The sequence below is a fragment of the Schistocerca serialis genome, chromosome 4, assembly GCF_023864345.2.
Source record: "Schistocerca serialis cubense isolate TAMUIC-IGC-003099 chromosome 4, iqSchSeri2.2, whole genome shotgun sequence".
In the NCBI taxonomy this organism is placed as follows: Eukaryota; Metazoa; Arthropoda; class Insecta; order Orthoptera; family Acrididae; genus Schistocerca; species Schistocerca serialis.
In genome coordinates this window covers 82,537,227-82,562,867 of record NC_064641.1, presented here as the reverse complement: position 1 = coordinate 82,562,867, position 25,641 = coordinate 82,537,227, and the positions used below count along the sequence as shown (strand labels likewise).

Below are 25,641 nucleotides of genomic sequence, written 5' to 3'. Positions count from 1 at the left end.
TTGTGAATAACAGAGGTGTGATTCACCTTCTATTTTTCTCACTTCTCTTCTGTCTCTCTTGCTGCAGCTTATTATGTAAGACATTCATATAATTACTCATAAGAATGTTGGTAATAATAATTGAAATTACTATTTATGTTTCATTTATAGATCTTTCATTACTGCCATACTAAGTTTATTAATTTCAGTGTTTTTGATGTAGCAGTGAGATGGAAATGTTTTAACTTGCATGCCATTATATGCAGATTTGCATCAAAGGAAGGTTGAACCTTTGCATTCTGAATTTACTCTATGAAGTCCAATTCACATTGTTTGATGTAATGCAATTTATTCTTTGCATTTTATTTAATATGAACACAGTCTGCCGTCTCCAGACTTACCTCCTCACGAACAATTATTTGGAACCCGACAATCATCAAAGCAGCAAATCAGCTAAATTATCATGATCAATTGCATTAGAAGTCATAATACATTGGTATAATCATTTTCACTTATGCTTTTATCATATAGCTGAGATGCTGAGTCGTGATAGGCACAACAAAAAGATTCACACAATTATAGCTTTTGGCCATTAAGGCCTTTGTCAGCAGTGGACAAACACACATGTCTGCAACTTGCACACATGTCTGCAGCCTCAGAGAACTGTGTGTGTGTGTGTGTGTGTGTGTGTGTGTGTGAATCTTTTTGTTGCACCTATCGCGACTCAGCTATATGGTGAGTAGCAACTTTACTTCTCTGGTATTGTTACATTCCATCCTGGATTTTCCATTGTTTGATTCACTTATGCTTTTCATATTTAATTCCTGCAGTGGTCAGTGTAAATAATCTCAACTTCTGAGTGATTAAGGTTTGGAAGAATGCTATGTCAGTATTTCAGAATTATAAAACTTATAATTTACTTTTTTATCACTATGGCTCCAGTGAATAAATGATGATGAGCACCTCATTGCAGAAACAGAAGCTGAAGTTCTTCTACAGCAGCTTCATGGAACCTTTTATCATATCCATTCATTTGGCTATTATGTTGAGAAATGAAAATGTCATGTGTTTCATTTACTACATTAATCCCATCCTGTTACTTGTACTGTCCAGGGAAGTATTACTTATCATTTAACCCTTTCAGTTATGTTCTTTCCTACTTTGTTACAGCATTCTTAGCCCAGACGAGGATGCTGAGAAAGCTTTTGCTATGTCAGTTCAAAAACTTCTTGCAGGACACCTTTCAGGCAGCTAGGAAATTTAATAGAGATAACCCCAATACTCTACCATCATATTCACAGTTAATAACATGGATTCCTTTTAAAAAGAAAACTGAAACATTTACAATACATTGTTTGATGTTAAAGCTACAGAAATTACAATTAAAATGTAACTCATTCAATTAACTGAATATATAGAAAAATTAGTCATTTTAAACAGTTACTTCTACCACAAAGGTTAGGCCAAATTATTTGTTAAAAATGAAATTAACAGATATAGTTATACTAAAAATAATTCTGACAAACATGGTAATTATTTTGGAATTAATTAAGGGCTGGCTTTGCTAATATGTTCTCAAAAAGAGCTAAATAAATACTTTAAGAATCCTAGTAGTTCTTCTTCCAAATGTTTATAATTAGTACAGAATTTATATTTGTTTATAAGTAAACAATAGAATTTAAGTCACGAAATAATGAAAAAAGATATTATTAGGAATAGTCAAAATAAATTAGGACATTGAGTACATACACAAAACTAAACACAAAATTAGATCTGGTAGTATATTCCTTAAGACTGAGTGCCCACCTTTCTCTTTTATGAAAATGCAGATTATATGCATGTATGTTAATGTAATTAGGCAAAAATGAAAATAAATTGAATTTAAGGAGGCACATGGCAAAACAAGTGAGGAAGTGAAAGGATCCCAGCTTGCTTCATCACAACTAGGAAGAAAAGGCAGGCTTACTCTGAAAGAAATTGATTCCCTTCGTTTATTTTATGGGAGAGATATCAGAAAAAACACACATAATTTAGAGGCAATTAGGCATGCTATGTGGGCAATTTTTTTCCACAAACTATCCATTGACAATCCAGTTTCATAAACTGACATACGGCCAGGAGAGTGGGTGTGCTGACCACATGTCCCTCCATATTCACATCCAGTAATGCCTGGGGCCAGTCGGTACAATTGGATCTTCCATGGCCTGTTCAGACACAGTTTAGTTTTATCCACTGACCAAACACCAAATGCACAATCTGTATCTGTAAGACAACTGGTGTAAGTTCAACAACAGAAATGAGACCTATTCACTTAAACACTCATTACCAGAACCTGTTATGAAAGCAGTTAAGCCCACGTTCAGGTTTCTTGCAAACCCTGGTTTATTGAGGAAGTGTCTTCAAGGAAAGACACAAAATGCAAATGAAAGCCTCAGTAATTTAAGTTGGATTAGATGCTCAAAAAGGTCATTCTGTGGAGCTGAAGCACTCAAAATAGGTGTCTATGATGAAGTTTTATGTTACAATAACAGAAGTAATGGCAGAATTGAAGTGCTGAAGAGAGTTGGTATAGATTCTGGTGTGTTTATGACAAAAGCATTTTACACCATCGATGATAGCAGGGCCAAGAAAGCTAACAGATAAGTGTCTTACCTACAAATATAGGCCAGGCAGAGCAGAGAAACTTAGAGGATGAGGAGTATCAGTATGGAGGATTTTAAAATTGAGGTAAGCTTATTACATGTAGAAATATGAGAAGAAAATCTTTGAACAACATTTTCTCTGTTTTACATTTTTTATGTCATGATTATGAATAAAAAATAGGAGTGCAGGTAAGCTACTACAAACAGCATAGTGAACGCATTATTGTGGCCAAGATAGACACGAAGCCCACACCTACTACAGTAGTACAAGTTTATATGCCAACTAGCTCTGCAGATGATGAAGAAATTGTTGAAATGTATGATGAGATAAAAGAAATTATTCAGGTAGTGAAGGGATACGAAAATTTAATAGTCATGGGTGACTGGAATTCGAGAGCAGGAAAAGGGAGAGAAGGAGACTTAGTAGGTGAATGTGGATTGGGGGGAAGAAATGAAAGAGGGAGCTGCCTGGTAAAATTTTGCACAGAGCATAACTCAATCATAGCTAAAGCTTGATTCAAGAATCATGGAAGAAGGTTGTATACATGGAAGAAGCCTGGAGATACTAAAAGGTATCATATAGATTATATAATGGTAAGACAGAGATTTAGGAACCAGGTTTTAAATTGTAAGACATTTCCAGGGGCAGATGTGGACTCTGACCACCATCTATTGGTTATGACCTGTAGATTAAAACTGAAGAAACTGCAAAAAGGTGGGAATTTAAGTAGATGGGACCTGGATAAACTGACTAAACCAGAGGTTGTACGAGTTTCAGGGAGAGCGTAAGGGAACAATTGACAGGAATGGGGGAAAGAAATACAGTAGAAGAAGAATGGGTAGCTCTGAGGGATGAAGTAGTGAAGGCAGCAGAGGATCAAGTAGGTAAAAAGACAAGGGATAGTAGAAATCCTTGGGTAACAGAAGAAATATTGAATTTAACTGACGAAAGGAGAAAATATAAAAATGCGGTAAATGAAGCAGGCAAAAGGGAATACAAACGTCTCAAAAATGAGATCGATAGGAAGTGCAAATTGGCTAAGAAGGGATGGCTAGAGGACAAATGTAAGGATGTAGATGCTTATCTCACTAGGGGTATGATAGATACTGCCTACAGGAAAATTAAAGAGACCTTTCGAGAAAAGAGAACCACTTGTATGAATATCAAGAGCTCAGTTGGAAATCCAGATTTAAGCAAAGAAGGGAAAGCAGAAAGGTGGAAGGAATATATAGATGGTCTATACAAGAGCAATGTACTTGAAGATAATATTCTGGAAATAGAAGAGAATGTAGATGAAGACGAAATGGTAGATACGATACTGCGTGAAGAGATTTACAGAGCACTGAAAGACCTGAGTCGAAACAAGGCCCCAGGAGTAGACAACATTCCATTAGAACTACTGATGGCCTTGGGAGAGCAAGTCCTGACAAAACTCTACCATCTGGTGAGCAAGAAGTATGGGACAGGCAAAAAACCCTCAGATGTCAAGAAGAATATAATAATATAATTCCAATCCCAAAGAAAGCAGGTGTTGACAGATGTGAAAATTACCGAACTATTAGTTTAATGAGTCACAGCTGCAAAATACTAATGCAAATTCTTTACAGATGAATGGAAAAACTGATAGAAGCCGACCTCGGGGAAGATAAGTTTGGATTCCGTAGAAATATTGGAAGACGTGAGGCAATACTGACCTTATGACTTATCTTAGAAGAAAGATTAAGGAAAGGCAAACCCACATTTCTAGCATTTGTAGACTTAGAGAAAGCTTTTGACAATGTTGACTAGAATAATCTCTTTCAAATTCTAAAGTTGGTAGGGGTAAAATACAGGGAGCGAAAGGCTATTTACAATTTGTACAGAAACCAGATGGCAGTTATAAGAGTCGAGGGGCATGAAAGGGAAGCAGGGAGTGACGACAGGTTGTAGCCTCTCCACAATGTTATTCAATCTGTATATTGAGCAAGCAGTAAAGGAAACAAAAGAAAAATCCGGAGTAGGTATTAAAATCCATGGAGAAGAAACAAAAACTTTGAGGTTCGCCGATGACATTGTAATTCTGTCAGAGACAGCAAAGGACTTGGAAGAGCAGTTGAACAGAATGGACAGTGTCTTGAAAGGAGGGTATAAGATATAAGATGAACATCAACAAAAACGAAATGAGGATAATGGAATGTAGTCGAATTAAGTTGGGTGATGATGAGGGAATTAGATTAAAAAATGAGACACTTAAAGTAGTAAAGGAGTTTTGCTATTTGGGAAGCAAAATAACTGATGATGGTCAAAGTAGAGAAGATATAAAATGTAGACTGGCAATGGCAAGGAAAGTGTTTCTGAAGAAGAGAAATTTGTCAACCTCGAGTATAGATTTAAGCGTCAGAAAGTCATTTCTGAAAGTATTTGTATGGAGTGTAGCCATGTATGGAAGTGAAACATGGACAATAAATAGTTTGGACAAGAAGACAGTAGAAGGTTTCGAAATGTGGTGTTAAAGAAGAATGCTGAAGATTAGATGGGTAGATCACATAACTAATGAGGAGGTATTGAATAGATTTGGGGAGAAGAGGAGTTTGTGGCACAACTTCACAAGAAGAAGGGACTGGTTGGTAGGACATGTTCTGAGGCATCAAGGGATCACAAATTTAGCATTGGAGGGCAGCGTGGAGGGTAAAAATCATAGAGGGAGACCAAGAGATCAATACACTAAGCAGATTCAGAAGGATGTAGGTTGCAGTAGGTACTGGGAGATGAAGAAGCTTGCACAGGATAGAATAGCATGGAGAGCTGCATCAAACCAGTCTCAGGACTGAAGACCACAACAACAACAATGACAACATGTTATTAGAAGCCTTCTCTCAAAAAGTATATGTGCTAATGCTATGAAATTTTCAGGAACTGTTTGTAACATGTTGCTGTCTCCCTGGAACTAGAGAATATGAGATCCTGCAGTTACATTTTGATTTTTAGATGATTGTATGTAGAAAAAAATTTTGGATGCACAAAATTAAAAACTCTGTTATTGATACAATTTATACCATAAATTAATAATTCTATTTCAGTAGTCTTATAACCTTTTCAGGACACTACAATAAAATTTTTGGATTAATTGCTTAATTAGAATTTGACTTATGGCTTTTTGTAAAAAAGACAATAAAAAAATTAAAAATTACAATTTCTGCCAAAATATTAATCCTGCATATTTTATTATGTTTTTCCACTAAAACATAGCTCTTTTGATTTACACGTGCAAAATTTTAGATTTGTACATTAATAAATATGGCTGTAATGAATTTTTAAATAAATGTTTACATTTTCCGTTACATCCCCCCTTAATGTTACCACCTTTGTTTCTAATTTCACAAGAGATTGTTTTAAATTTCTATATGTTGAATCAGTCCTTAAAACCTTATTAAATAAAAGCCCATGGTCTTGTTGGTGTCACAACAGTAAGGCAATCAAGTGGATTGTTTTATAGAGCTCACTGTAACTTAAATATCTAGTGCTCAGCCAGGTGGATGTTGATCTGTACCATCAATCAATGATTTTCTTCTGTTAAAATCTTTCCATTATCATTACTCAAGAAATGTGATATAATTCACATTATTTTCTCATGGCAATAGTTTATAGCAATCACTCTGCTTTATAGAGGTCCTCTTTGGTCAGATTGTGTTAAGTTTATTAGTAGGCCATGCTACTGAACTTACAATGTTTATTATGTAATTGTTCTGATAGTTTTATAAATGTAAGATGTGAAATCTTGCCACTGGAAAAGACGTGTATTCTTTGTTCTTATACAAATTACATTGTTACTACAAAATTTTTCCTGAACTGTTGTTATTGCACAGTATAATATGGGTTCAAATATGAAAATTATATGGTGCAAGAAACTGTAAAATATAGGTAAAGTAGAAGTTCTTTTCAATATAACACATATACCTGAGTAAAGAAATAACACCGAAGCATTGCTTGCAAGTGAACAAGAAAAATAACAAGTTTTTGGATACAAAGAAGCAATTATTATATCATACTATTCTAGTGATAATCTGAAACTACTCATATATTTACTCTGAAACTGCAGTAGTGCAAGGTATATGGGAGAAAGATGTATAAAAATGATCAGATTTTGAAAAAAATACATTGAGCAAAAGTGTGTGGATGGAAGCCTGGAGATAGACATAGTTACTTGTTTGACTCCAGTACAGTCTTTTAAAATATCCCTCCATATGAAGCTTCTACACTTGGGTCTCATTCACCAAAAGATAATATGCATGTCATAAGTTGTAAAACTGTTCCCCACCAAGATTAAACTGACTTCTTTCTCCCCTCTGTCCCCTCACCCTCCCCCCCTTTTTTTACACATTCGAGAGTTATTTTGTACATATAACATAGTATTCACTTGTGTATTATTTTCATCCGTACATTCTTGTACTTTTATTAATCTTTGAGTATAGTGTAAGATAGGGTTAATTTTTATAGCTTCTTTGTGTATTTCATTATGCTTGTGTTTATCATATAGATATATTGTTGTGAAAGGATTCAAAAAGTTAGAAAAGCAATATTTGCGCAGCTATAAATTGCCACTGATGTGTGAACTATCTGCTGAGTCTTAAACCGACTGAGGATAGTGTAAATATCTGAAAGCCTGTTTGCAATGAAATATAAGATAAATATCATTGTGGAATGACAATACTGTGTATTTCAGTTTTTAAAATTATGCAAGAATTTATGATTAATCTACAGAAGTTCCACTTGCTGCATGGTTTTTGATACTCTTTTACAGAACAGGAATCTTGCTAGAAGGCAGTGCATGTATTAGAAGAAGGTTTCAGCATGAGAACTGAAAAACTGATTCAAGAAAAAAAACTGTATTACACAATTCTAATCCACTAGAACAGCCCACTCTTCATTGTCAATATTATTTTTATAAAATTTGTGAGTTTTCTCTCCTTTCTTTCTGTAATTTTCTTTCCTCTTCACTCAAAAAAATAATCTATCTTTTTAAGTATTATCTCTCCTACTGATTGATCCATATGTTCAGAAAAACAATATGGGATTGTAGATCTGCCTTGATGCACTCTGTTATCCCCTAACTAGTTTCAGTGATAACTCACCATCATCTGATATGTGCAGTTCATTTACTTTTTCTGTTTCATAGTTGCCACAATATTAATAATCTGCTTTATTTTCCCATAAAACATGTTACATTAGCCTCAATTTTCTAAGAGACGACTTTGAAAGCTAAATGAATTACTTACTATACCTGCTACCATCATTTTTATCGGCTGTTTCTATCTTCCAAGACATTTGCCTAATGATGTATTCTCATTTGAAAGCAGTGCTCTATAAATGTAAGGTCAATTCATGACTGCTTCATGGGAGGGGGGGCGTTATTAATGTGATGATATGTATGAAACAGAAAGAGTAAAAGAACGAGGATAAAATATATTACTAATTATTTTTATTTTTTAAATCACATTTGTAAATGGAAAGAGCAGGGAACAGATATTACAATTACAAAAGAACCAATGAAAACTATGAAAACAAGGCTTTGGTCTTTAATAAAAACAGTCATAGAATCACATATAACACAGTGTTTCAGAATGAGTTAAAATCTATGTACAACAAATTTAAACAGCCAAATGTACAACAACAATGGAAAAATGGAATGAGGGAAAGAGACAACCTGTTAAACCCTTATGAGTACAAAGTACAGTCTTTGTATATCACCACATGCTATATCTTCATAACTTCATACAAAACCACCACAGTTCTGGGAATGAGTTCTTCAGTCAGTTTCTAACTTTACTGGATAATTTTCTAGTTATTTCTATCTTTACTATTTTTAACAACTGTTTCTTCCTTACAAGTCAGGTGTTGGATGCTGTATTTCCATCACAGTATTTATTTACTTCTCAATTTTATTAATCAAGTTTCCTTTTAATTTGATGTATAAATCCAGAAAATGAGTCCATTTGGCTTTGAGCAAATGTAATTATAGTATTTGTGTAAAGTGTAGAAAAGGTATGTGGAAATATTCTCGCTTGATTCTTGAATGAACTTATCTCTGCCTCTAGTGGTGCATGTTATGTAAGGTCACACTATAGAAATTATAACCCATTGAATATGTCATGCATTTAAGTTATGACCTTTTAAGGTCATTGAAACTGACACACACTTCAAATTGGTTGCAAAGTATAAACGTAGATTTGATTTCTGTTGTCGTATGTTTGTCACAGAATTTTCTCCTTTGTCTTTTTGATTAAAAGAATCTTTAAGTCCTTTGTAATGTCACTCAAAGAAAAATTTGAGTGCTCTGGTTTTGGAAAGTAATTAATACTCATTATTTTGATGCTCAAAAGCTTCAAATGAGCCACAGTGACAATAATTAAACTAGTGCTTTCAGTAATTTCCAACTGTACATCAAGTGGCAGAAAGTAATCTGATCTCTTTCTGTAGTTGTAATAATAAAACATATTATATATTATACCTATACATGTATGTGTGTGGTTACAGTAAATTCAGTTGACCAGAAGTAAAGCTCTTTTTTTCAAATTTTGGCCTTGTTGGCAAAACTATGCATTCTGCTGTACATGTTCTTATGGTATAGAAGATTATAAAGAGTTGAACAAGAAATATCACTACCAATAAGTTTAGTTGTGGATGGAAGTTAAATGCCACTAATAGAGACAAGAAAGCACAGACTTGCCAGAATTATACAGGAGCTGCAATTACACAGGAGGAGAATACACAGAATTTGGTAATTTTGCATGGACTGTAGTAAAATAAACTGACAGCCATGGTGTTGTAACAGAAAGGCTCAATGGCTAAATAGATGCCAGATTACAAATCCAAAGGTTTAAATCCTCATTCAATTCAAGGGTTTTTATCTGTCACTGATTACTTCTTTTACCTCTGGTATACATTTGTTAAAGTGAAAAATGTAAAATTTTATTGTCGTTCTGATTAAATTGTAGGTTCCCCATTAGTCCTCCAATAAATGACTCAGCAGGCCAGTTTAAAAGTCGAATAGAGGAAATGTCATACCACCTCCAGTATTACAAGGCCTAGTAAAGTGCTGAGATGTTCAAACCAACCTTAAAGTTGATGATGGCTTCAGTTTTGCCTTGACAAGAAACATCTGACAAAACGTGATTTTTTTTTTTTTTATTCAGGTGAGAACAGTGACCTATGACCAGTTACTAATAACTGTGTAATATTTTCATAGCTAGACATGCATGAAAACTTTTCGACTAAAATGCTGGTTGGGAGCTTTGCCATAAAGAATTAAATTTCATTGAAAGTGTTGTTTTCTAGATCTCTCTGTGCTCAGAGAGAAAATAAATACTTAAACTCTCACTTTGGGCGAGAGTTCAGTAACCTTTACAGTCACTTACAAGGCTGTGACTTTTCATTGGTGAAGTGTTGTAGGAGGTGCAGTTACCATTAATGTAAATCAGAAACAGCAAAAAATTTCTATTTGCAAATTTCTGTTCCATGGAAAGTAGAAAATAATATGATACAATGAGAAATGGTCAGCAGATGGCTCACATCAGTTTTTGGGCAATCAAGCAATCAAGTTTGTTTCTCTGGTGACTAGATGGCAACTTACCGTGGACTAGGTGACAATACGCAGTTTTGTGCTGCCATGCAAAAGAATAGATGATACAAAAGTGGAAGCAGTTAGTTATACTTTTCATTCTTATATGCTCTTTGCTCACATCTTCTTTCCCATACACCTATTCAACACTGAATTCCCAACATCTCTTTTCAGTGGCAGTAGCCATAATCTGAAACACTGACATATAAATATAATTTTTTTCCATGTCAAAAACTATGTGTCCTTCAGATAGGTACCACAAATTTGTTGTGATGAACTGCCTGGAAAAAAAAGAGCTAGTATGCCTCCCAGCATAAATATAATTCTATTATAAACAAAAGTAATGTTAGGGAAGTTCATTTGAAAAGGAATATGAAGAAAAAAACTGATGCTGTATACACACCAGAAGTGAAAAATATTAAATTTTGAAAATTTTTGTTACATAAAAAATCATCAGCACAAATGTATTACTTTTCAGTCAAATGAATGTAAAGTGATTTTATAAGAGAAGTCATATATAGTTGAAAATGTTAACTGAAGGAACTTTTAAAAAGCAGTTTAAGAACAGGCTTACCTAAAATTCACCTATACCTTGGAAATGTCACGAAGAGAAATTTTAGCATCAGTTATATCTTAGCTATAAAGATAGTGACAAATTGTATGTATTCAACTTAATATTTTACTGTGGTGTGATATATAGCACCATGGACTTCAGTATTCTGCAACACTGTATAAACATTTATGGGGCATAGATAAGGCTATATTTGCTCTGTCATTGGTAACATACGTAAAATTACATATTGAAGACACAAAAAGATAAAGAAAAACAACTTAGTGAGCTCCAAATATGCATTCTTCTGTGATGCAGTTGCAAGTGTATAAATTCCAGGTCTAAAAACTTTCAATGGTACGACAAGGGAATGTTTGGTGATATTGTAACACAGAAATAAACCATTGCATGGAATCAATCATTGTGACATATATCTACATCATTTGCATGCTTTCAGATGTTCAGTTTCTGACCTCCGACATTTACCAGTTTTTGGTTGCTTATTAAGAGTAGTTACAAACATTTCTCTTATTATAGTCTTCCTTTTCAACATCACACTGGCTCTTTTTCTCTGTGTGATATAGGTCATACCACATTTTCTTTGTGAAAGTACTACTCTAAAATTTCTGAAATACTGCAAGATGATGTCGGATGATAAATTTCTGCTTTCCAATTTTGCTCCTAACTCAATTTTTATCATCCATGTGTGGAGAAAATACCAGAAGTACAGATGTGCCTTATGTTTCTTTGGTAGTCATCATCTATACATAATGTTCTTCCTACATTTTCCTAGAAAGTCATATATCCTTATCATCCCATTTTGCTAGAGCATAGAATGGTGACTGCAGTGAGAATGTCAAAACTTAACAGAGAACTGTGGTACCTTCATTATCTGCATACTAAAGTTTTGGTGAAATTTCTCCAATGTCATATTAGGGGCCTATCCCACTGTCCATGCTTTCTCATTGACTCTCTATATTTCATCTTTTCCTTAATTATCAATAATTTGTGTTAGTTACTTTATTTCTCCTACTTTTGGAAGCAATCCAGAACTGCCATCTTTACTTTTTATCATAGTTTTTCATTGATTTATTCATTTACCATTCTTGGTAGAGTGGTCATGTAATTCTCTTTGATATCCTACACATTTTGTATTTCTTCACATGGTATGATCTTGTCAGTTGTCCCTTTTTACAAAAATAGGCTATGAAGTGAAGATAGTATAGTATGTAATGAAGGTTGCAGCACAGCATTTTCTATGCATCAGCATTCTGTAGAAAGGAACAACATTTTACCAACAAAAGAAAGTGTGTGAGATGTATGACAAAGATTTTTGAGTTCCTCATGTGAGACAGAAACTACATTAAGTAGAAAGATCAGGACTGAAGGTGGAATCATACAGTAATTCAATCATTCATTCATGGCATAGTTGTAAGTGAGCCTTAAGCCTCTTTTAGTCAGCTGCACATTGTATTACAACAGACTGCTACCAATCTTGTAACACTCTATTGTGTGTTATACAACATTTTCTCTATTTAGCTGCATATCTAAAATGATTCAACTAACTAATTAAATTCCTCGAGCAAAGCAGTAAAATCTTTCTCATTTTAACTTTAAGAGTAAAATTTTGCATTTTCTCCTTCAAATAATTATTCTGGTATTTCTTCTTGAAGAAGATTAGAAAACTCATGTTTTTATCTGATTCATTGCAGTCAGTGTGGTTTTAAGAAAGCATGCAAACCAGGCATCTGTACAAAGGGGATCACAGAGATAAAACAGTTTTGTTAAGAGGGTAGAATGAGTACCTCTAAGGGAAGAACTTCTTGTTCTATTTTGTAAACTGGTTTTGGAGATACACTTGAATAGAAATCAAAAAGTTCTTTTATCATGTAAATATGCACAAACATTTTAGTGTGTGGTACTTAATGTAAAAAAATCTGATTTTTTATTAAAATTAATAATATGACTAACGATTAATACATTCTCAATTATATATATCGATTTTCAGTCAGAGCTGTTCACAAAAGTTTATATCCATTTGTATACGTAAGAGCACATAATCTGTCCACATCATAAACCATTTAAGGTTGTTGCTGGTAGGAGTGGACATCTACTTTAAATCTCTCTTAACTAACAATTATACTTTCTTCTGATATCCTTTAGTCATTACATAATATTCCTCCTCATACATGTAACTGTTGCAGTATTTGCAAAACTGTACACATTTATCATAAATTATGCTTCATCCAGGTAACACAAGTTTTCAAATACCATATTCATTTCCACTGAAAAGAATAGTGATCATCAAACAATAATGATATTTTTGCCAAATAAGTCTATAAATTGTCCATTCAAATAAACTTACTTTGAGACAAATAATGATTAAGCTCACCATCGCAGCCAGGTAGAGCATTTCATACTGAGATGAGCATTTCAGCTCACAATATGGTGTTCCATTTGATTTCTGACTCCTCTTTAAGAAGCCACTTGTAGTGCTGGATCACAATGTAACTGCACCTTCAAGCTCTGTAAGCAATTTAGATGCAGCTGTGTGTGTCACAGCTTCTAGACTTTTATCATCCCCCTGGGAGCCTCACACATCTGGTGTGACTTTTTGCAGGTATCAGTGGCTGGCAGATCGGCTCGCAGAGCCAGATACACAGACACCGTTCTCGAGAGGGCCACGCCGTGCCTCCATCACTGCTGCCCTTTCTTCCTCCTCTTCTTCAGCAAGCAAAGCTTCTTCATCACCTAGGTCTTCCTCCTCCTCCTCCTCTTCTATCACACTGTTCTGTATCCAATCACGGATACGGTCCTTCTTGGTAGATCGATCAACTGTTGTTTCAATGCCGTACTGAGTAAGTGTGTAAAGCAGCTTGTCCTTCTCTTCCTGGCTGCTGTGGAAGCTGTACATGGATGGGCACAGCTCGTCGTCCTCACCTGTAACACAAATTATCATCTAATAAGGTTTCAGCACCATGATTGTCTATGCAGCATACTTGAAAATTTTGTTTTTTGTTGAAACTAATCTTGTGAAACTGATATTGGCACAACTATTCAAGGGTCACTTCGAGTGATATTCATTTATTCAAGCACCTTCCATAGAATTCACCAAGAAGGAGAACCTTCAGGTTTGTGGAATTAATCCAGCTATACACTAACAAAAGAGAAACAGTTATAAGGAACTTAATCTGTACATTTCATTAAGAATAAACTATCACTATTTTGCTTAATATTATTTGTGCTTATGCCACATAAAGTAAAGAAAGCTGCTATTTTCTAGAAAGCTGCTCCCACAGTTAATTTAAATATCTTCAGTTCATCTTCAATTTGTAGCTCAGTATTTACTTGAATCCACTGACATTTTACAGAGTAGGTGGTAGTGTCTTGAGAGCCTATCATGACTGCATGTCTGAATTCAATCTTCTTGGTTTTCACGTTACATCATTTTGAATAAAATACATGAGTTTTTGATCTCCACTATCATTGTCAGGAGTAAAAACCAACAGTAACACTGAAAATGCAGATAAAATATCTTCTGCACCATCCAAAATTTTTCACCGTTTAACATCCATTGATAATTTGTACAGTACTTCTGATTATGAATCTGTAAACTTTATTACAGAAACTATATTTAATACATAATGGACATAATATTGTTTTTATTTCTGGTTGTATATAATTGATTGTAATTATAACGAAAATTCTGTTAATTGCTGGGCAATAGCCATGAGAACTTTATATAGCAACAACAAAATGGCAGTTGCTGTGCCGTTGTTTATCTTGAGAGCATTTGTCATGCTGTGAGCAAAGAGGAGGCAGGGCAGCCTGAGTCATGAAAGAGTGTGGAAGTGATTGTTGGGTGCTTCCACAGATGTGGTGTGCAGCTATGATCACGCTAGTGTAGGTGCACATATTTCGATAACCCACAAATATTGAGAGCATGGTAGGAGTGAACAGGCAGGGGAAAGCTGCAATTCTAACTGTTTCCTGTCCCATAATTATCTCTGACTCTAGAAATGACTCATAGTCCTCCACCAGCCTCAGAATTGGCATCGGCTACATTCTTCACTGTGTACAACTAATACTGTACAGGCATTAACCAATGGCATTGCTTTCACAATTTTCGACCAACTTTCATGAATAATAACCTGCAATAGTTAGAACTTGTAGGGCACCTGTGCTGCCATTGTCCTCAGACATTATTACCATGCAAGGTCCCTTTCCTTTCCATTCAATTTACCGAGTGTTGTAAAAATATGAAAATTGATTAACTACATACTGCCAGTTTTGTTTCTTTGCTAAAGACCAGTTCCAGTCTACATTTTGCTGCCTCAGTGACTGTTGATTCTTGTATTCCATAACAGAGGAGTAACTAATTTATAGTTTTGAGTATTAACTTCAATCACTTAAAGTAATGTTAAATTTTGCTTGTAAAACTAATAAATAAACATACAGTACAAATTAAGAGTGTGAACTTTCATTTATTCTGTATTTAGCTTAGCGAGTGACTTAAAAGTAAAATCAGCTGCTATTTTGCTTAAAGTAAATTCAGTTCAGTATTTCAAATGAAAAGTAAATTGCTTGTCCTTTCCTCATTTTTGGATTGTGTTATGCTGAGGTTGCTGAAAGTTATTTTTTTATGTAATGAAGTTTCAGTTACAGCCAGTCATTTATTTAACCAGTAACTTCATTCAACTTTGTTTTCAAAATTTAGTATTTTGGATTAAGTAACTGCAGACTCAGTGCTTTCTGATTCATTTATTTTCTCATGAACTGTTGTGTTGTGGAAAAGCATGATAACCTTATGTTGTCACATGTGACTATTTGCTCAGTTTTCTTTATTGTTACCTTTCTTAGGATTTTGGATATTCATTGCCCTAGTAGGCCAGTGACAGTTTAATGATTGTTTTTTGGTAATCAGTATTCCCTTTGTATTAAATATTACATGGTACCATTCTCCCCCCTGTGAGATTCCTGAGCAATTGCACTAAATTTCCATCCATTTGCAAATAGTTAGCAGTATATAGAATGGGTTTAGAAGGGTCTGTTGTACACTTCCTTCCTACTAACCAGTTTTATTTTCCTTTGGTAATGATAGCCTTACTCACTGTAAAATTTCATTAGGCATATGCAATCACAATCAATTATTTCGCAATCCAGTAGGCTGATTAGGGAGGGAGTAAAACAGGCAACATGATGAGCACATGAAACTGATAATTAGATTGTACTTAATAGGGAACAATCAGTAGAACAAGGTGAATGCTGGCAGCTGAATTCATTGTTGAGGAACTGGCTGGCTAGCATCACCAATGCTACCACTGAAACACAGGAACTGACAAGAATTGAATTTGTGGCATCTGCAGATGCTACAGAATTCAGAATAAAAATCAGAACTGAATACGTTGGCAGTGGATACAATGAAACCATTAAGAAAGAATCAGAATAAGAGTGAAAACCAGTAATGTCTGGAAATATAAACTATTTGTTGGACATGTTGAACAGTCCAAATCAATTAACAGTAAAATTGTTGCACAGTTAAGTAAAATGGACGATCGGGGCAAAGCAATCGAGATTGTTAACAATAATATTGGAGTTGTTAAAATGAGAGTAGATGAAATCAAGAAAGAAATAATTGTAATCAATAACAAAACTGGTAATTTTAAGCAGGACATAACAGAGGTACAATCACAAATAGGAAGCATAAATATTCATTTTGAGATGGAAGTAGAGAGGATCGAACAGAAACTGGAACAGACTGTTGACCCCGTTATTGAAAATAAAGTAACTGAGAAGGTAGAATTAGCACAAAAAGATGATAGGGAATAGGCTACAAATCTGCAAACTTTAGTATCAGACTTAGATACTAGGGTGAAGAAACAGTTGGCTACATGTGATGAGGAAAAGAGGGAATGGAAATGTTTGCGATGACCAGTTGCCCAATAGTTGCAAAAGTAACTCAACTAGAAAAGAGATTAGATGAAAAACTGCACTATGTCATGCCACGTCATAATACTGAAATGTTGGCAAAGGAGGAGCATTTCGATCCCCACAAAAACAGGGTAGATTGTACACTATCGACTTCATTGAAAATTGTGAAAGGGTATTGCCTGAATCATGAATAGATAAGAGAAAATTTAATGCAGTAATCAACATGCCAGTGGGTGAAGCTAAGCGATGGGGCTTAAACCTCAAATTGTGTGAACTTGAGTTTTCAAGAATTTAAGAATGCATTCTTGAAAGAATATTGGCCAGAGCTGAAGCAGAAGACTGAATGGCACGAATTCATAGTGTCAAAATCCTACGATGCAAACTCACGCAGCTCGATGAAAGAATTTTGCAGAAATTGGATCTGCAAATTAGAATATTTGCATGATTGACGGACTGAATCAGAGAAGAAGTTTCCAGATGATTCCAAGAGGTACATAGGCAGTAGTTACAGACCAATTATTGCATTTGATAGAGCACTTGCCTGCGAAAGGCAAAGATAATTGGCATAATAACCACGAGAATTTTAAGAGTTGTCATAATAGCAACAATTGCCACAATGGCAATAACCATAATAACAATAACCATGATAATAATGGTAGCCACCACCGTAGTAATAACTCACAGTACTATAATAGTATCAGTCATTGTGGGAACCATAATAGTAGAAATGGCAGAAGCCAGTATGAGGCAAATATGGTATGTGATTCTCAGCAGAATGATTGCAGGCAGGAGTAAAATCAGCAGTTGCAATAGCCAGATGGAAACAGGACTGTCATACTTAATCAGGGAAACCATAGCCATGATGGTTTGAGGCCCACGGGGCATGGGAAGACATTGGCGACCCAGAAGAAAGCTTAGGCAATGTCACTATAATAGATCTGAATGGATAAATCAGCAATGGGAGAATGTGCAAGATGACAGAGTGAGTAATGCAACCTGTGGTAACAATAACTGAAACTGAAACAGCAGTCAACCAAGCAATCATTGTCTGTAATAACAATGAAAATCACAGAGGTAGACTTCAATTTATTGGTAGAATAATGGGGAAGTGCAATCAGTCTACAAATAGACTGCTTACAAATCACTCGTGTGACTGGTTCTGGAATATTGTGCAAGTGTGTGGGACCCATACCAGATAGGACAAACAGGGGATATTGAATGTATACACAGAAGGGCAACATGAATGGTCACAGGTTTGTTTAATTCATGGGAGAGATTCACAAAGATACTGAAGCAACTGAAATGGCAGACTCTTGAAAGACAGGGGTAAACTATCACAAGAAAGTATATTAACAAAGTTTCAAGAACCGGCTTTAAATAATTTCTCTAGGGATATACTACAGCCCCCTATGTATCGCTCATACAGAGATTGTGAGGATAAGATTAGAATAATTACTGCATGCACAGAGGCAATCAAACAATCATTCTTGCCGCAAGGAGTGGCATGGTGCTTTGAGGCACCATGTCATGGATAGCGTGGCCCCTCCTGCCGGAGGTTTGAGTCCTCCCTCAGGCGTAGGTGTGTGTTGTTCTTAGCATAAATTAGTTTAAGTAGTGTGTAACTCTAGGGACCGATGACCTCAGCACTTTGGTCCCTTAGGAATTCACACACACACACACACAAAAAAAAAAAAAAAAAAAAAAAAAAAAAAAAAAAAAAAAAAAAAAAAAAAAATCGCCGGCCGCTGGTTCTAGGCACTTCAGTCCAGAACTGCGCTGCTGCTATGGTTGCAAGTTCGAATCCTACCTCGGTCATGGATGTGTATGATGTCCTTAGGTTAGTTAGGTTTAAGTAGTTCTAAGTATAGGGGACTGATGACTTCAGATGTTAAGTCCCATAGTGCTTAGAGCTAATTTGAACCACACACAATCATTCTTCCCATGCTCCGTACATGAATGGAACAGGAAGAAACCCTAAGTGTTATGGTGACACGCATTATAGCTTATGTAATGATCTGTCAGAAAAGCTAACATTTGAAAGGCTCTTTAAAGCTGCTTTGACACAATTTTATGAGAGCATTCCCATAAAGAAATGCAAAATAGTTGCCAAAGGCTTCAAAAGCAAGGCCACAAATAAGAAAATCCATGGTATAGTGAACAGCCAGCAAATCTGAAAAACCAAATTATGCTGTTGCACAATGTACATAAAGGTCTGAAGACTGATCATGCCAGATCAATCTGCCTTAAATACAGAAATGAGTATAAAAAAAGCCATTGTAAAAGCCAAATAAGCACAGAATCTCAGCAGTATTGAGAATTCCACCAACAAGTGCAAACCCGCATGCAAACTAATAAATAGCCATCGCTAAAAATGAAAGAAATAAGAAAATTCATATATGTCCCCAAAAATTCAATGATTGTTACATTAAATCAGTTGAGGAAGTAGGAAATTATATTGTGAAGCTTGATATTAGTTCATCAGAGATTCTTTCAAGAATGTTTGTTAACCACCAGTTAATATACGCACATCTGCCTTCTCTGAGGTCCCTCCTAATCGTGTCCTAAGAATAGTAAAACAGCTAAAACCATCAGACAGTGTAGATACATATGACATATCTTGTAACATACTGCAGAAAGTAACAGATTGTATTGTGTATCCCTTAACATATTGTATAAACAAGTGCATAGCTGAGGAACATTTTCCTGATGAGCTAAAAGTGTGTAGGGTAGTTCCAAAACAAAAAAAGGAGATACTGACTGCTTCAAGTTACAGACTAATTTAACAATTTCTGTAGTCCTTGCTTTTTCTGTAGTACTGCAATGTGGAATTTACTATAAATTATATGTTTACTTTGAAAATCTAGGAATAATTAGTCAATCACAGTATGGTTTTAGGAAAAATTTGTCAATTGTTGATGCTAACGACTCTGTAGTCAAGTACATACACAAGTGTTTGAGGGTAAAGGCTTTTCTCAAGCCACTTTTTGTGATCTAAGTAAAGTTTTTCACTGTGTAGAGCACACACCACTACTGGAAAAAATTGAATTCTTTGACACTGAAGGTAGCAGCCTTAAGCTATTAGAATCATATCTAAAGAACCATAGACAAATTGTCTGTGTTGGCAAGAAAATGGCGAGAATAGAAAAAGTTAAGGCAGGTGATCCCCAAGGATCCATGTTGTGCCCTTTTTTGGTCCTGATAATGATCAATGATCTTCCATCATTTATAAAGTTCTTCATTGTAGTAATGATCTCAACAGCCCTGAAAGTTGTGTTGCAAAGACAATGGACTAAGATTCCACCTGATTTAAAGCAAATGGCTTCTGATTTAAAGCAAATGGCTTCTTATTGAATGACAACAAAACACAGCACATGGTTTTTAGTCTGAAAGACAAGCTTCTGTCAGATGACCCTAGTTATGTTAAGTTTATGGGGGTATATTTAGTCGATAAATTATATTGGGGTCAACATGTACAATATATTAGTGGTAAGCTGTCAAGAGTAATTCACCTGTTAAGGGATGTATGGACTGTGTACCCGAAAAGTATGTTAGAACATCCTTTTTCTTTCTTCCAAAGCATGCTAACATATACTATTATTTTATGGGGAACTCTAGTTGTGTGCATGACATCTTAATACTGCAGAAAAAAACTATTAGGGTAATTGCTGGTTCTTTATATAAGGCACACTGTAAACTATTGTTTTGTGGATAAAAGATTATGACTGTAATAAACTTATAGTATCTTTTATTTTACACAAAAAGAAGTTATCAGAAGCAAAATGCAGAGAAAATGTACATTGTTACAGTACAAGAGGGAAAAGATGCATTTATACCCCATACCACAGACTGTCAGAATCAACAGTTATGAACTCATGGGGCACAAATTATTTAATAAGATTCCACAATCTGAATAAGAATTACCTGTACAAGCATTGAAACAAATACTGTATGACTGGCTAGTTACCCACCCATTCTACTACATAATTGAATATTTCAACTGTAATATTGTAACACTAATAACAATCCTGTTTCTTTTAAATTATTGATTGTATTGTATAATACCTATGACTTGTCTATTGTTGTAATGGCTAAATGACAATAAAATAATAATAATAATAATTATTATTATTATTATTATTATTGTTATTATTAATGGTATGTATCCTCTGCCATGCACCTCTCAGTAGTTTTCAGAGTATAGATGTAGAAAAGAAAGTACCGGTCATTAAGGAAGAGGCAGGTGCTATTGAAGAGACAGTGTGCCACAGGCTGCACTGTGCTGTGATTTGCTGGAGGAGTTATAGAAGCCAAAAGTGGATAAAACTTCCGTTATCAAGCAGGTTATCAACTCTGTACCAAAGAGACAGGCCTTTCCAAATGATATAGTACTTCACGTAGTCAATCCCAAATATGCTGGTGATAAATAAAACCGAGGTGAAATTTCTGATTAGGGCCAAGACAAGTTTGCTGATGAAGCCACATGGATTACAACGAGTTTGCTGATGAAGCCACATAGATTACAACATCTACGAGGTTAAGGCTGATATCATACAGTCAGACGAGAGTAGTATGGGTTGTGTGGGCTTGGGAGAAGAATTAAGAGAAGAAAAAGAGCACATTCCTCCAAACAATTTGGAAGATGTTAGCCGTCTTTCCGAAGAAAATTTATCATACTTGACAGTTAGCAACTTGTTGGTAATATAATTGAAAAATTGATAAAATTGACGGTTAGGAAATTGTTGGTAATACAATTGCAGAAACTGATAAAAGGGTTACAGTGTTGGGGTCAAAATGGCTTCGCAACTGCAGAACAGGCAGATAGAAATCATAAGTGTCCAAGAACAGGAAATTAAAAAACAACCAGATAAACCACTGTTGGTGTCAGAGTCGGATGGGTTTTTCTAGAATGACCTTGATGTGGAGGAGGACTTGTTATGGGAAAACCAAGAACCAGACACAGATAAGCATAGACAAATACTAGTGCCCATCGAGATGCACAGCCTACCCATGCATGTTTCAATAGATATAGGGCAGAGCTAAATGCTGTTTCAGGTAAAATTTTCAGTTGATTAAAAGAAAAACCAGGAGTAGTAGTAATTCCCATACTGGGAGTTAAAACAATCTGTGTTACCAGAAAGAGTAGCAAACTTATATCTTATCATATATTTGTCTGTTTCGAAATTAGAGGGGAGCAATTTGAACATGAATTTATAGTCGTGCCAGATTTGAGCACTGAGATAATAACTGGCTTAGATTGGTTACTGTAATACCAAGCAGTAATTGACTGCAACAATAAAAAATGACATGCATTTCAAATGATAAGACCAAATTACTGTGAGTTTTAGTGAAACAGGTGATGATGTGAACAGATAATACCAACTTATTCACATTACTACTTGGTTTGATGAAACTGACCGAAATATGGGAACATATTGTTACCACAGTCACAGAGCGCGGGGAAATTATATAAACGATTTTGAAAAGATATGAATACCTCGACCGAAGAATCTGCAGGATTCCTATTAGACCATAAGTCTGAGTCTAAAACTCTCGAAGAGATGGCTGATTTCCCTCCGTGAATTAATACTGACATTGAGACAAAGAAAGAACGTTTACGAGAGGTAATGAAGAAGAAAGCCGAGGTGCGAGTATGACGTCATGACGCGAAAGCGCGATTTGCAAAATTTTCAATTAGCGACCTCGTTCTCTTTAAAGCGAGTGAGAAATCGAGCAAGACTGATAATGAGATTTCAAAATTGAAATTCATCTATAATGGGCCATTTAAGATTTTCATCATACTTTACACTAACGCTTACTATTTAGCTTTTCCTAATGCTGGCAAGCTGTTACGTGTTGTTGACTTGAAACTGCATCAGTCAAGAACTGACTGATCTGAGAAAGAATTTCCAGAAAAAACTTAATTATTAGTGCAATTTTCAAAATTTATTCCAAATTCATTCTTGGATCAGACGGTTATCAACAAATTTACAAGAAGTATAATGAGAAATTTAGCTCACAGGATAGATGTTCTGAAAGTAACTGAAATGAAACATCCAAGCTGCGACCAATGTGTATAAACCTCACTCTGGTATATATATCATTTGTAATATTGTAAATAATATGTTGTAAAAAAGTTCTTTTATATCGTATATTATCTAAGTGAATACCAATGCACTCAGATGATGTTAAGTTTCAGGTCCGTGTATGCATGTGAATATGGCAGTGTTGAGTTATCCACTGTGACAGATGTATAGGGACTCCTTGAGATTACTTGGGAGCTAGTTTTCAGAGAATGCAAGACAGGTTCTGCAGGAGTTCTACTGCACGAACAAATAGAGAAATCAAGGCTGCCACTGTGGCACATGCATCAGTGCATGTCTGGTTTGGGATGCTGTGGGCTCTTAGAACGCTGCAGCATCCTTTGTATATACACATAAGGAATGTGGTGTTTCTTTATTTTTTTTTTTAAGCACAACCAGTGCAAACCTTTGTTGTAAACATTTAAGTTTTATCTCGACACTTATTTGAAACACAAACTCTCATAATGAGAAATTCAGTCTGTTAATGATTATGATATTTATGAAAAACTACGGTATGTACCCCCCCCCCCCCCCCCCCCCCCTCCCCATGGACCTTGCCGTTGGTGGGGAGGCTTGCATGCCCCAGCGATACAGATGGCCGTACCGTAGGTGCAACGGAGGGGTATCTGTTGAGAGGCCAGACAAACATGTGGTTCCTGAAGAGGGGCAGCAGCCTTTTCAGTAGTTGCAGGGGCAACAGTCTGGATGATTGACTGATCTGGCCTTGTAACATTAACCAAAACGGCCTTGCTGTGCTGGTACTGCGAACGGCTGAAAGCAAGGGGAAACTACAGCCGTAATTTTTCCCGAGTACATGCAGCTTGGGTAAAATATTCCGGAGGTAAAATAGTCCCCCATTCAGATCTCCGGGCGGGGACTACTCAAGAGGACATCGTTATCAGGAGAAAGAAAACTGGCATTCTACGGATCGGAGCGTGGAATGTCAGATCCCTTAATCGGGCAGGTAGGTTAGAAAATTTAAAAAGGGAAATGGATAGGTTAAAGTTAGATATAGTGGGAATTAGTGAAGTTCGGTGGCAGGAGGAACAAGACTTTTGGTCAGGTGATTACAGGGTTATAAATACAAAATCAAATAGGGGTAATGCAGGAGTAGGTTTAATAATGAATAAAAAAATAGGAGTGCGGGTTAGCTACTACAAACAGCATAGTGAATGCATTATTGTGGGCAAGATAGACATAAAGCCCACGCCTACTACAGTAGTACAAGTTTATATGCCAACTAGCTCTGCAGATGATGAAGAAATTGATGAAATGTATGACGAGATAAAAGAAATTATTCAGGTAGTGAAGGGAGACGAAAATTTAATAGTCATGGGTGACTGGAATTCATCAGTAGGAAAAGGGAGAGAAGGAAACATAGTAGGTGAATATGGATTGGGGGGAAGAAATGAAAGAGGAAGCCGCCTTGTAGAATTTTGCACAGAGCATAACTTAATCATAGCTAACACTTGGTTCAAGAATCATGAAAGAAGGTTGTATACCTGGAAGAATCCTGGAGATACTAAAAGGTATCATATAGATTACATAATGGTAAGACACAGATTTAGGAACCAGGTTTTAAATTGTAAGACATTTCCAGGGGCAGATGTGGATTCTGACCACAATCTATTGGTTATGAACTGCAGATTGAAACTGAAGAAACTGCAAAAAGGCGGGAATTTAAGGAGATGGGACCTGGATAAACTGACTAAACCAGAGGTTGTACAAGTTTCAGAGAGAGCGTAAGGGAACAATTGACAGGAATGGGGGAAAGAAATACAGTAGAAGAAGAATGGGTAGCTCTGAGGGATGAAGTAGTGATGGCAGCAGAGGATAAAGTAGGTAAAAAGACGAGGGCTAATAGAAATCCTTGGGTAACAGAAGAAATATTGAATTTAATTGATGAAAGGAGAAAATATAAAAATGCAGTAAATGAAGCAGGCAAAAAGGAATACAAACGTCTCAAAAATGAGATCAACAGGAAGTGCAAAATGGCTAAGCAGGGATGGCTAGAGGACAAATGTAAGGATGTAGAAGCTTGTCTCACTAGGGGTAAGATAGATACTGCCTACAGGAAAATTAAAGAGACCTTTGGAGAGAAGAGAACCACTTGTATGAATATCAAGAGCTCAGATGGCAACCCAGTTCTAAGCAAAGAAGGGAAGGCAGAAAGGTGGAAGGAGTATATAGAGGGTTTATACAAGGGCGATGTACTTGAGGACAATATTATGGAAATGGAAGAAGATGTAGAAGAAGATGAAATGGGAGATAAGATACTGCATGAAGAGTTTGACAGAGCACTGAAAGACCTGAGTCGAAACAAGGCCCCGGGAGTAGACAACATTCCATTAGAACTACTGATGGCCTTGGGAGAGCCAGTCATGACAAAAATCTACCATCTGGTGAGCAAGATGTATGTGACAGGCGAAATACCCACAGACTTCAAGAAGGATATAATAATTCCAATCCCAAAGAAAGTAGGTGTTGACAGATGTGAAAATTACTGAACTATCAGTTTAAGAAGTCACAGCTGCAAAATACTAACGTGAATTCTTTACAGACGAATGGAAAAACTGGTAGAAGCGGACCTCGGGGAAGATCAGTTTGGATTCCGTAGAAATGTTGGAACACGTGAGGCAATACTAACCTTACGACTTATCTTAGAAGAAAGATTAAGAAAAGGCAAACCTACGTTTCTACCATTTGTAGACTTAGAGAAAGCTTTTGACAACGTTAACTGGAATATTCTCTTTCAAATTCTGAAGGTGGCAGGGGTAAAATACAGGGAGCGAAAGGCTATTTACAATTTGTACAGAAACCAGATGGCTGTTATAAGAGTCGAGGGGCATGAAAGGGAAGCA

The 25,641-nt window shown here is 35.8% G+C and overlaps 1 protein-coding gene across 1 annotated transcript in view; it reads right to left on the bottom strand.

Moving 5' to 3' along the window:
- Positions 1–8,152: 8,152 nt before the first annotated feature.
- Positions 8,153–25,641, bottom strand: part of LOC126473648 (serine/threonine-protein kinase meng-po) — a 368,324-nt gene continuing 350,835 nt past the window's right edge. Inside the window, exon 7 of the mRNA XM_050100863.1 lies at positions 8,153–13,709. Coding sequence (XP_049956820.1) covers positions 13,393–13,709 — 317 coding nt within the window. The 3' untranslated portion in view covers positions 8,153–13,392. The remainder of the gene's footprint in view (positions 13,710–25,641) is intronic.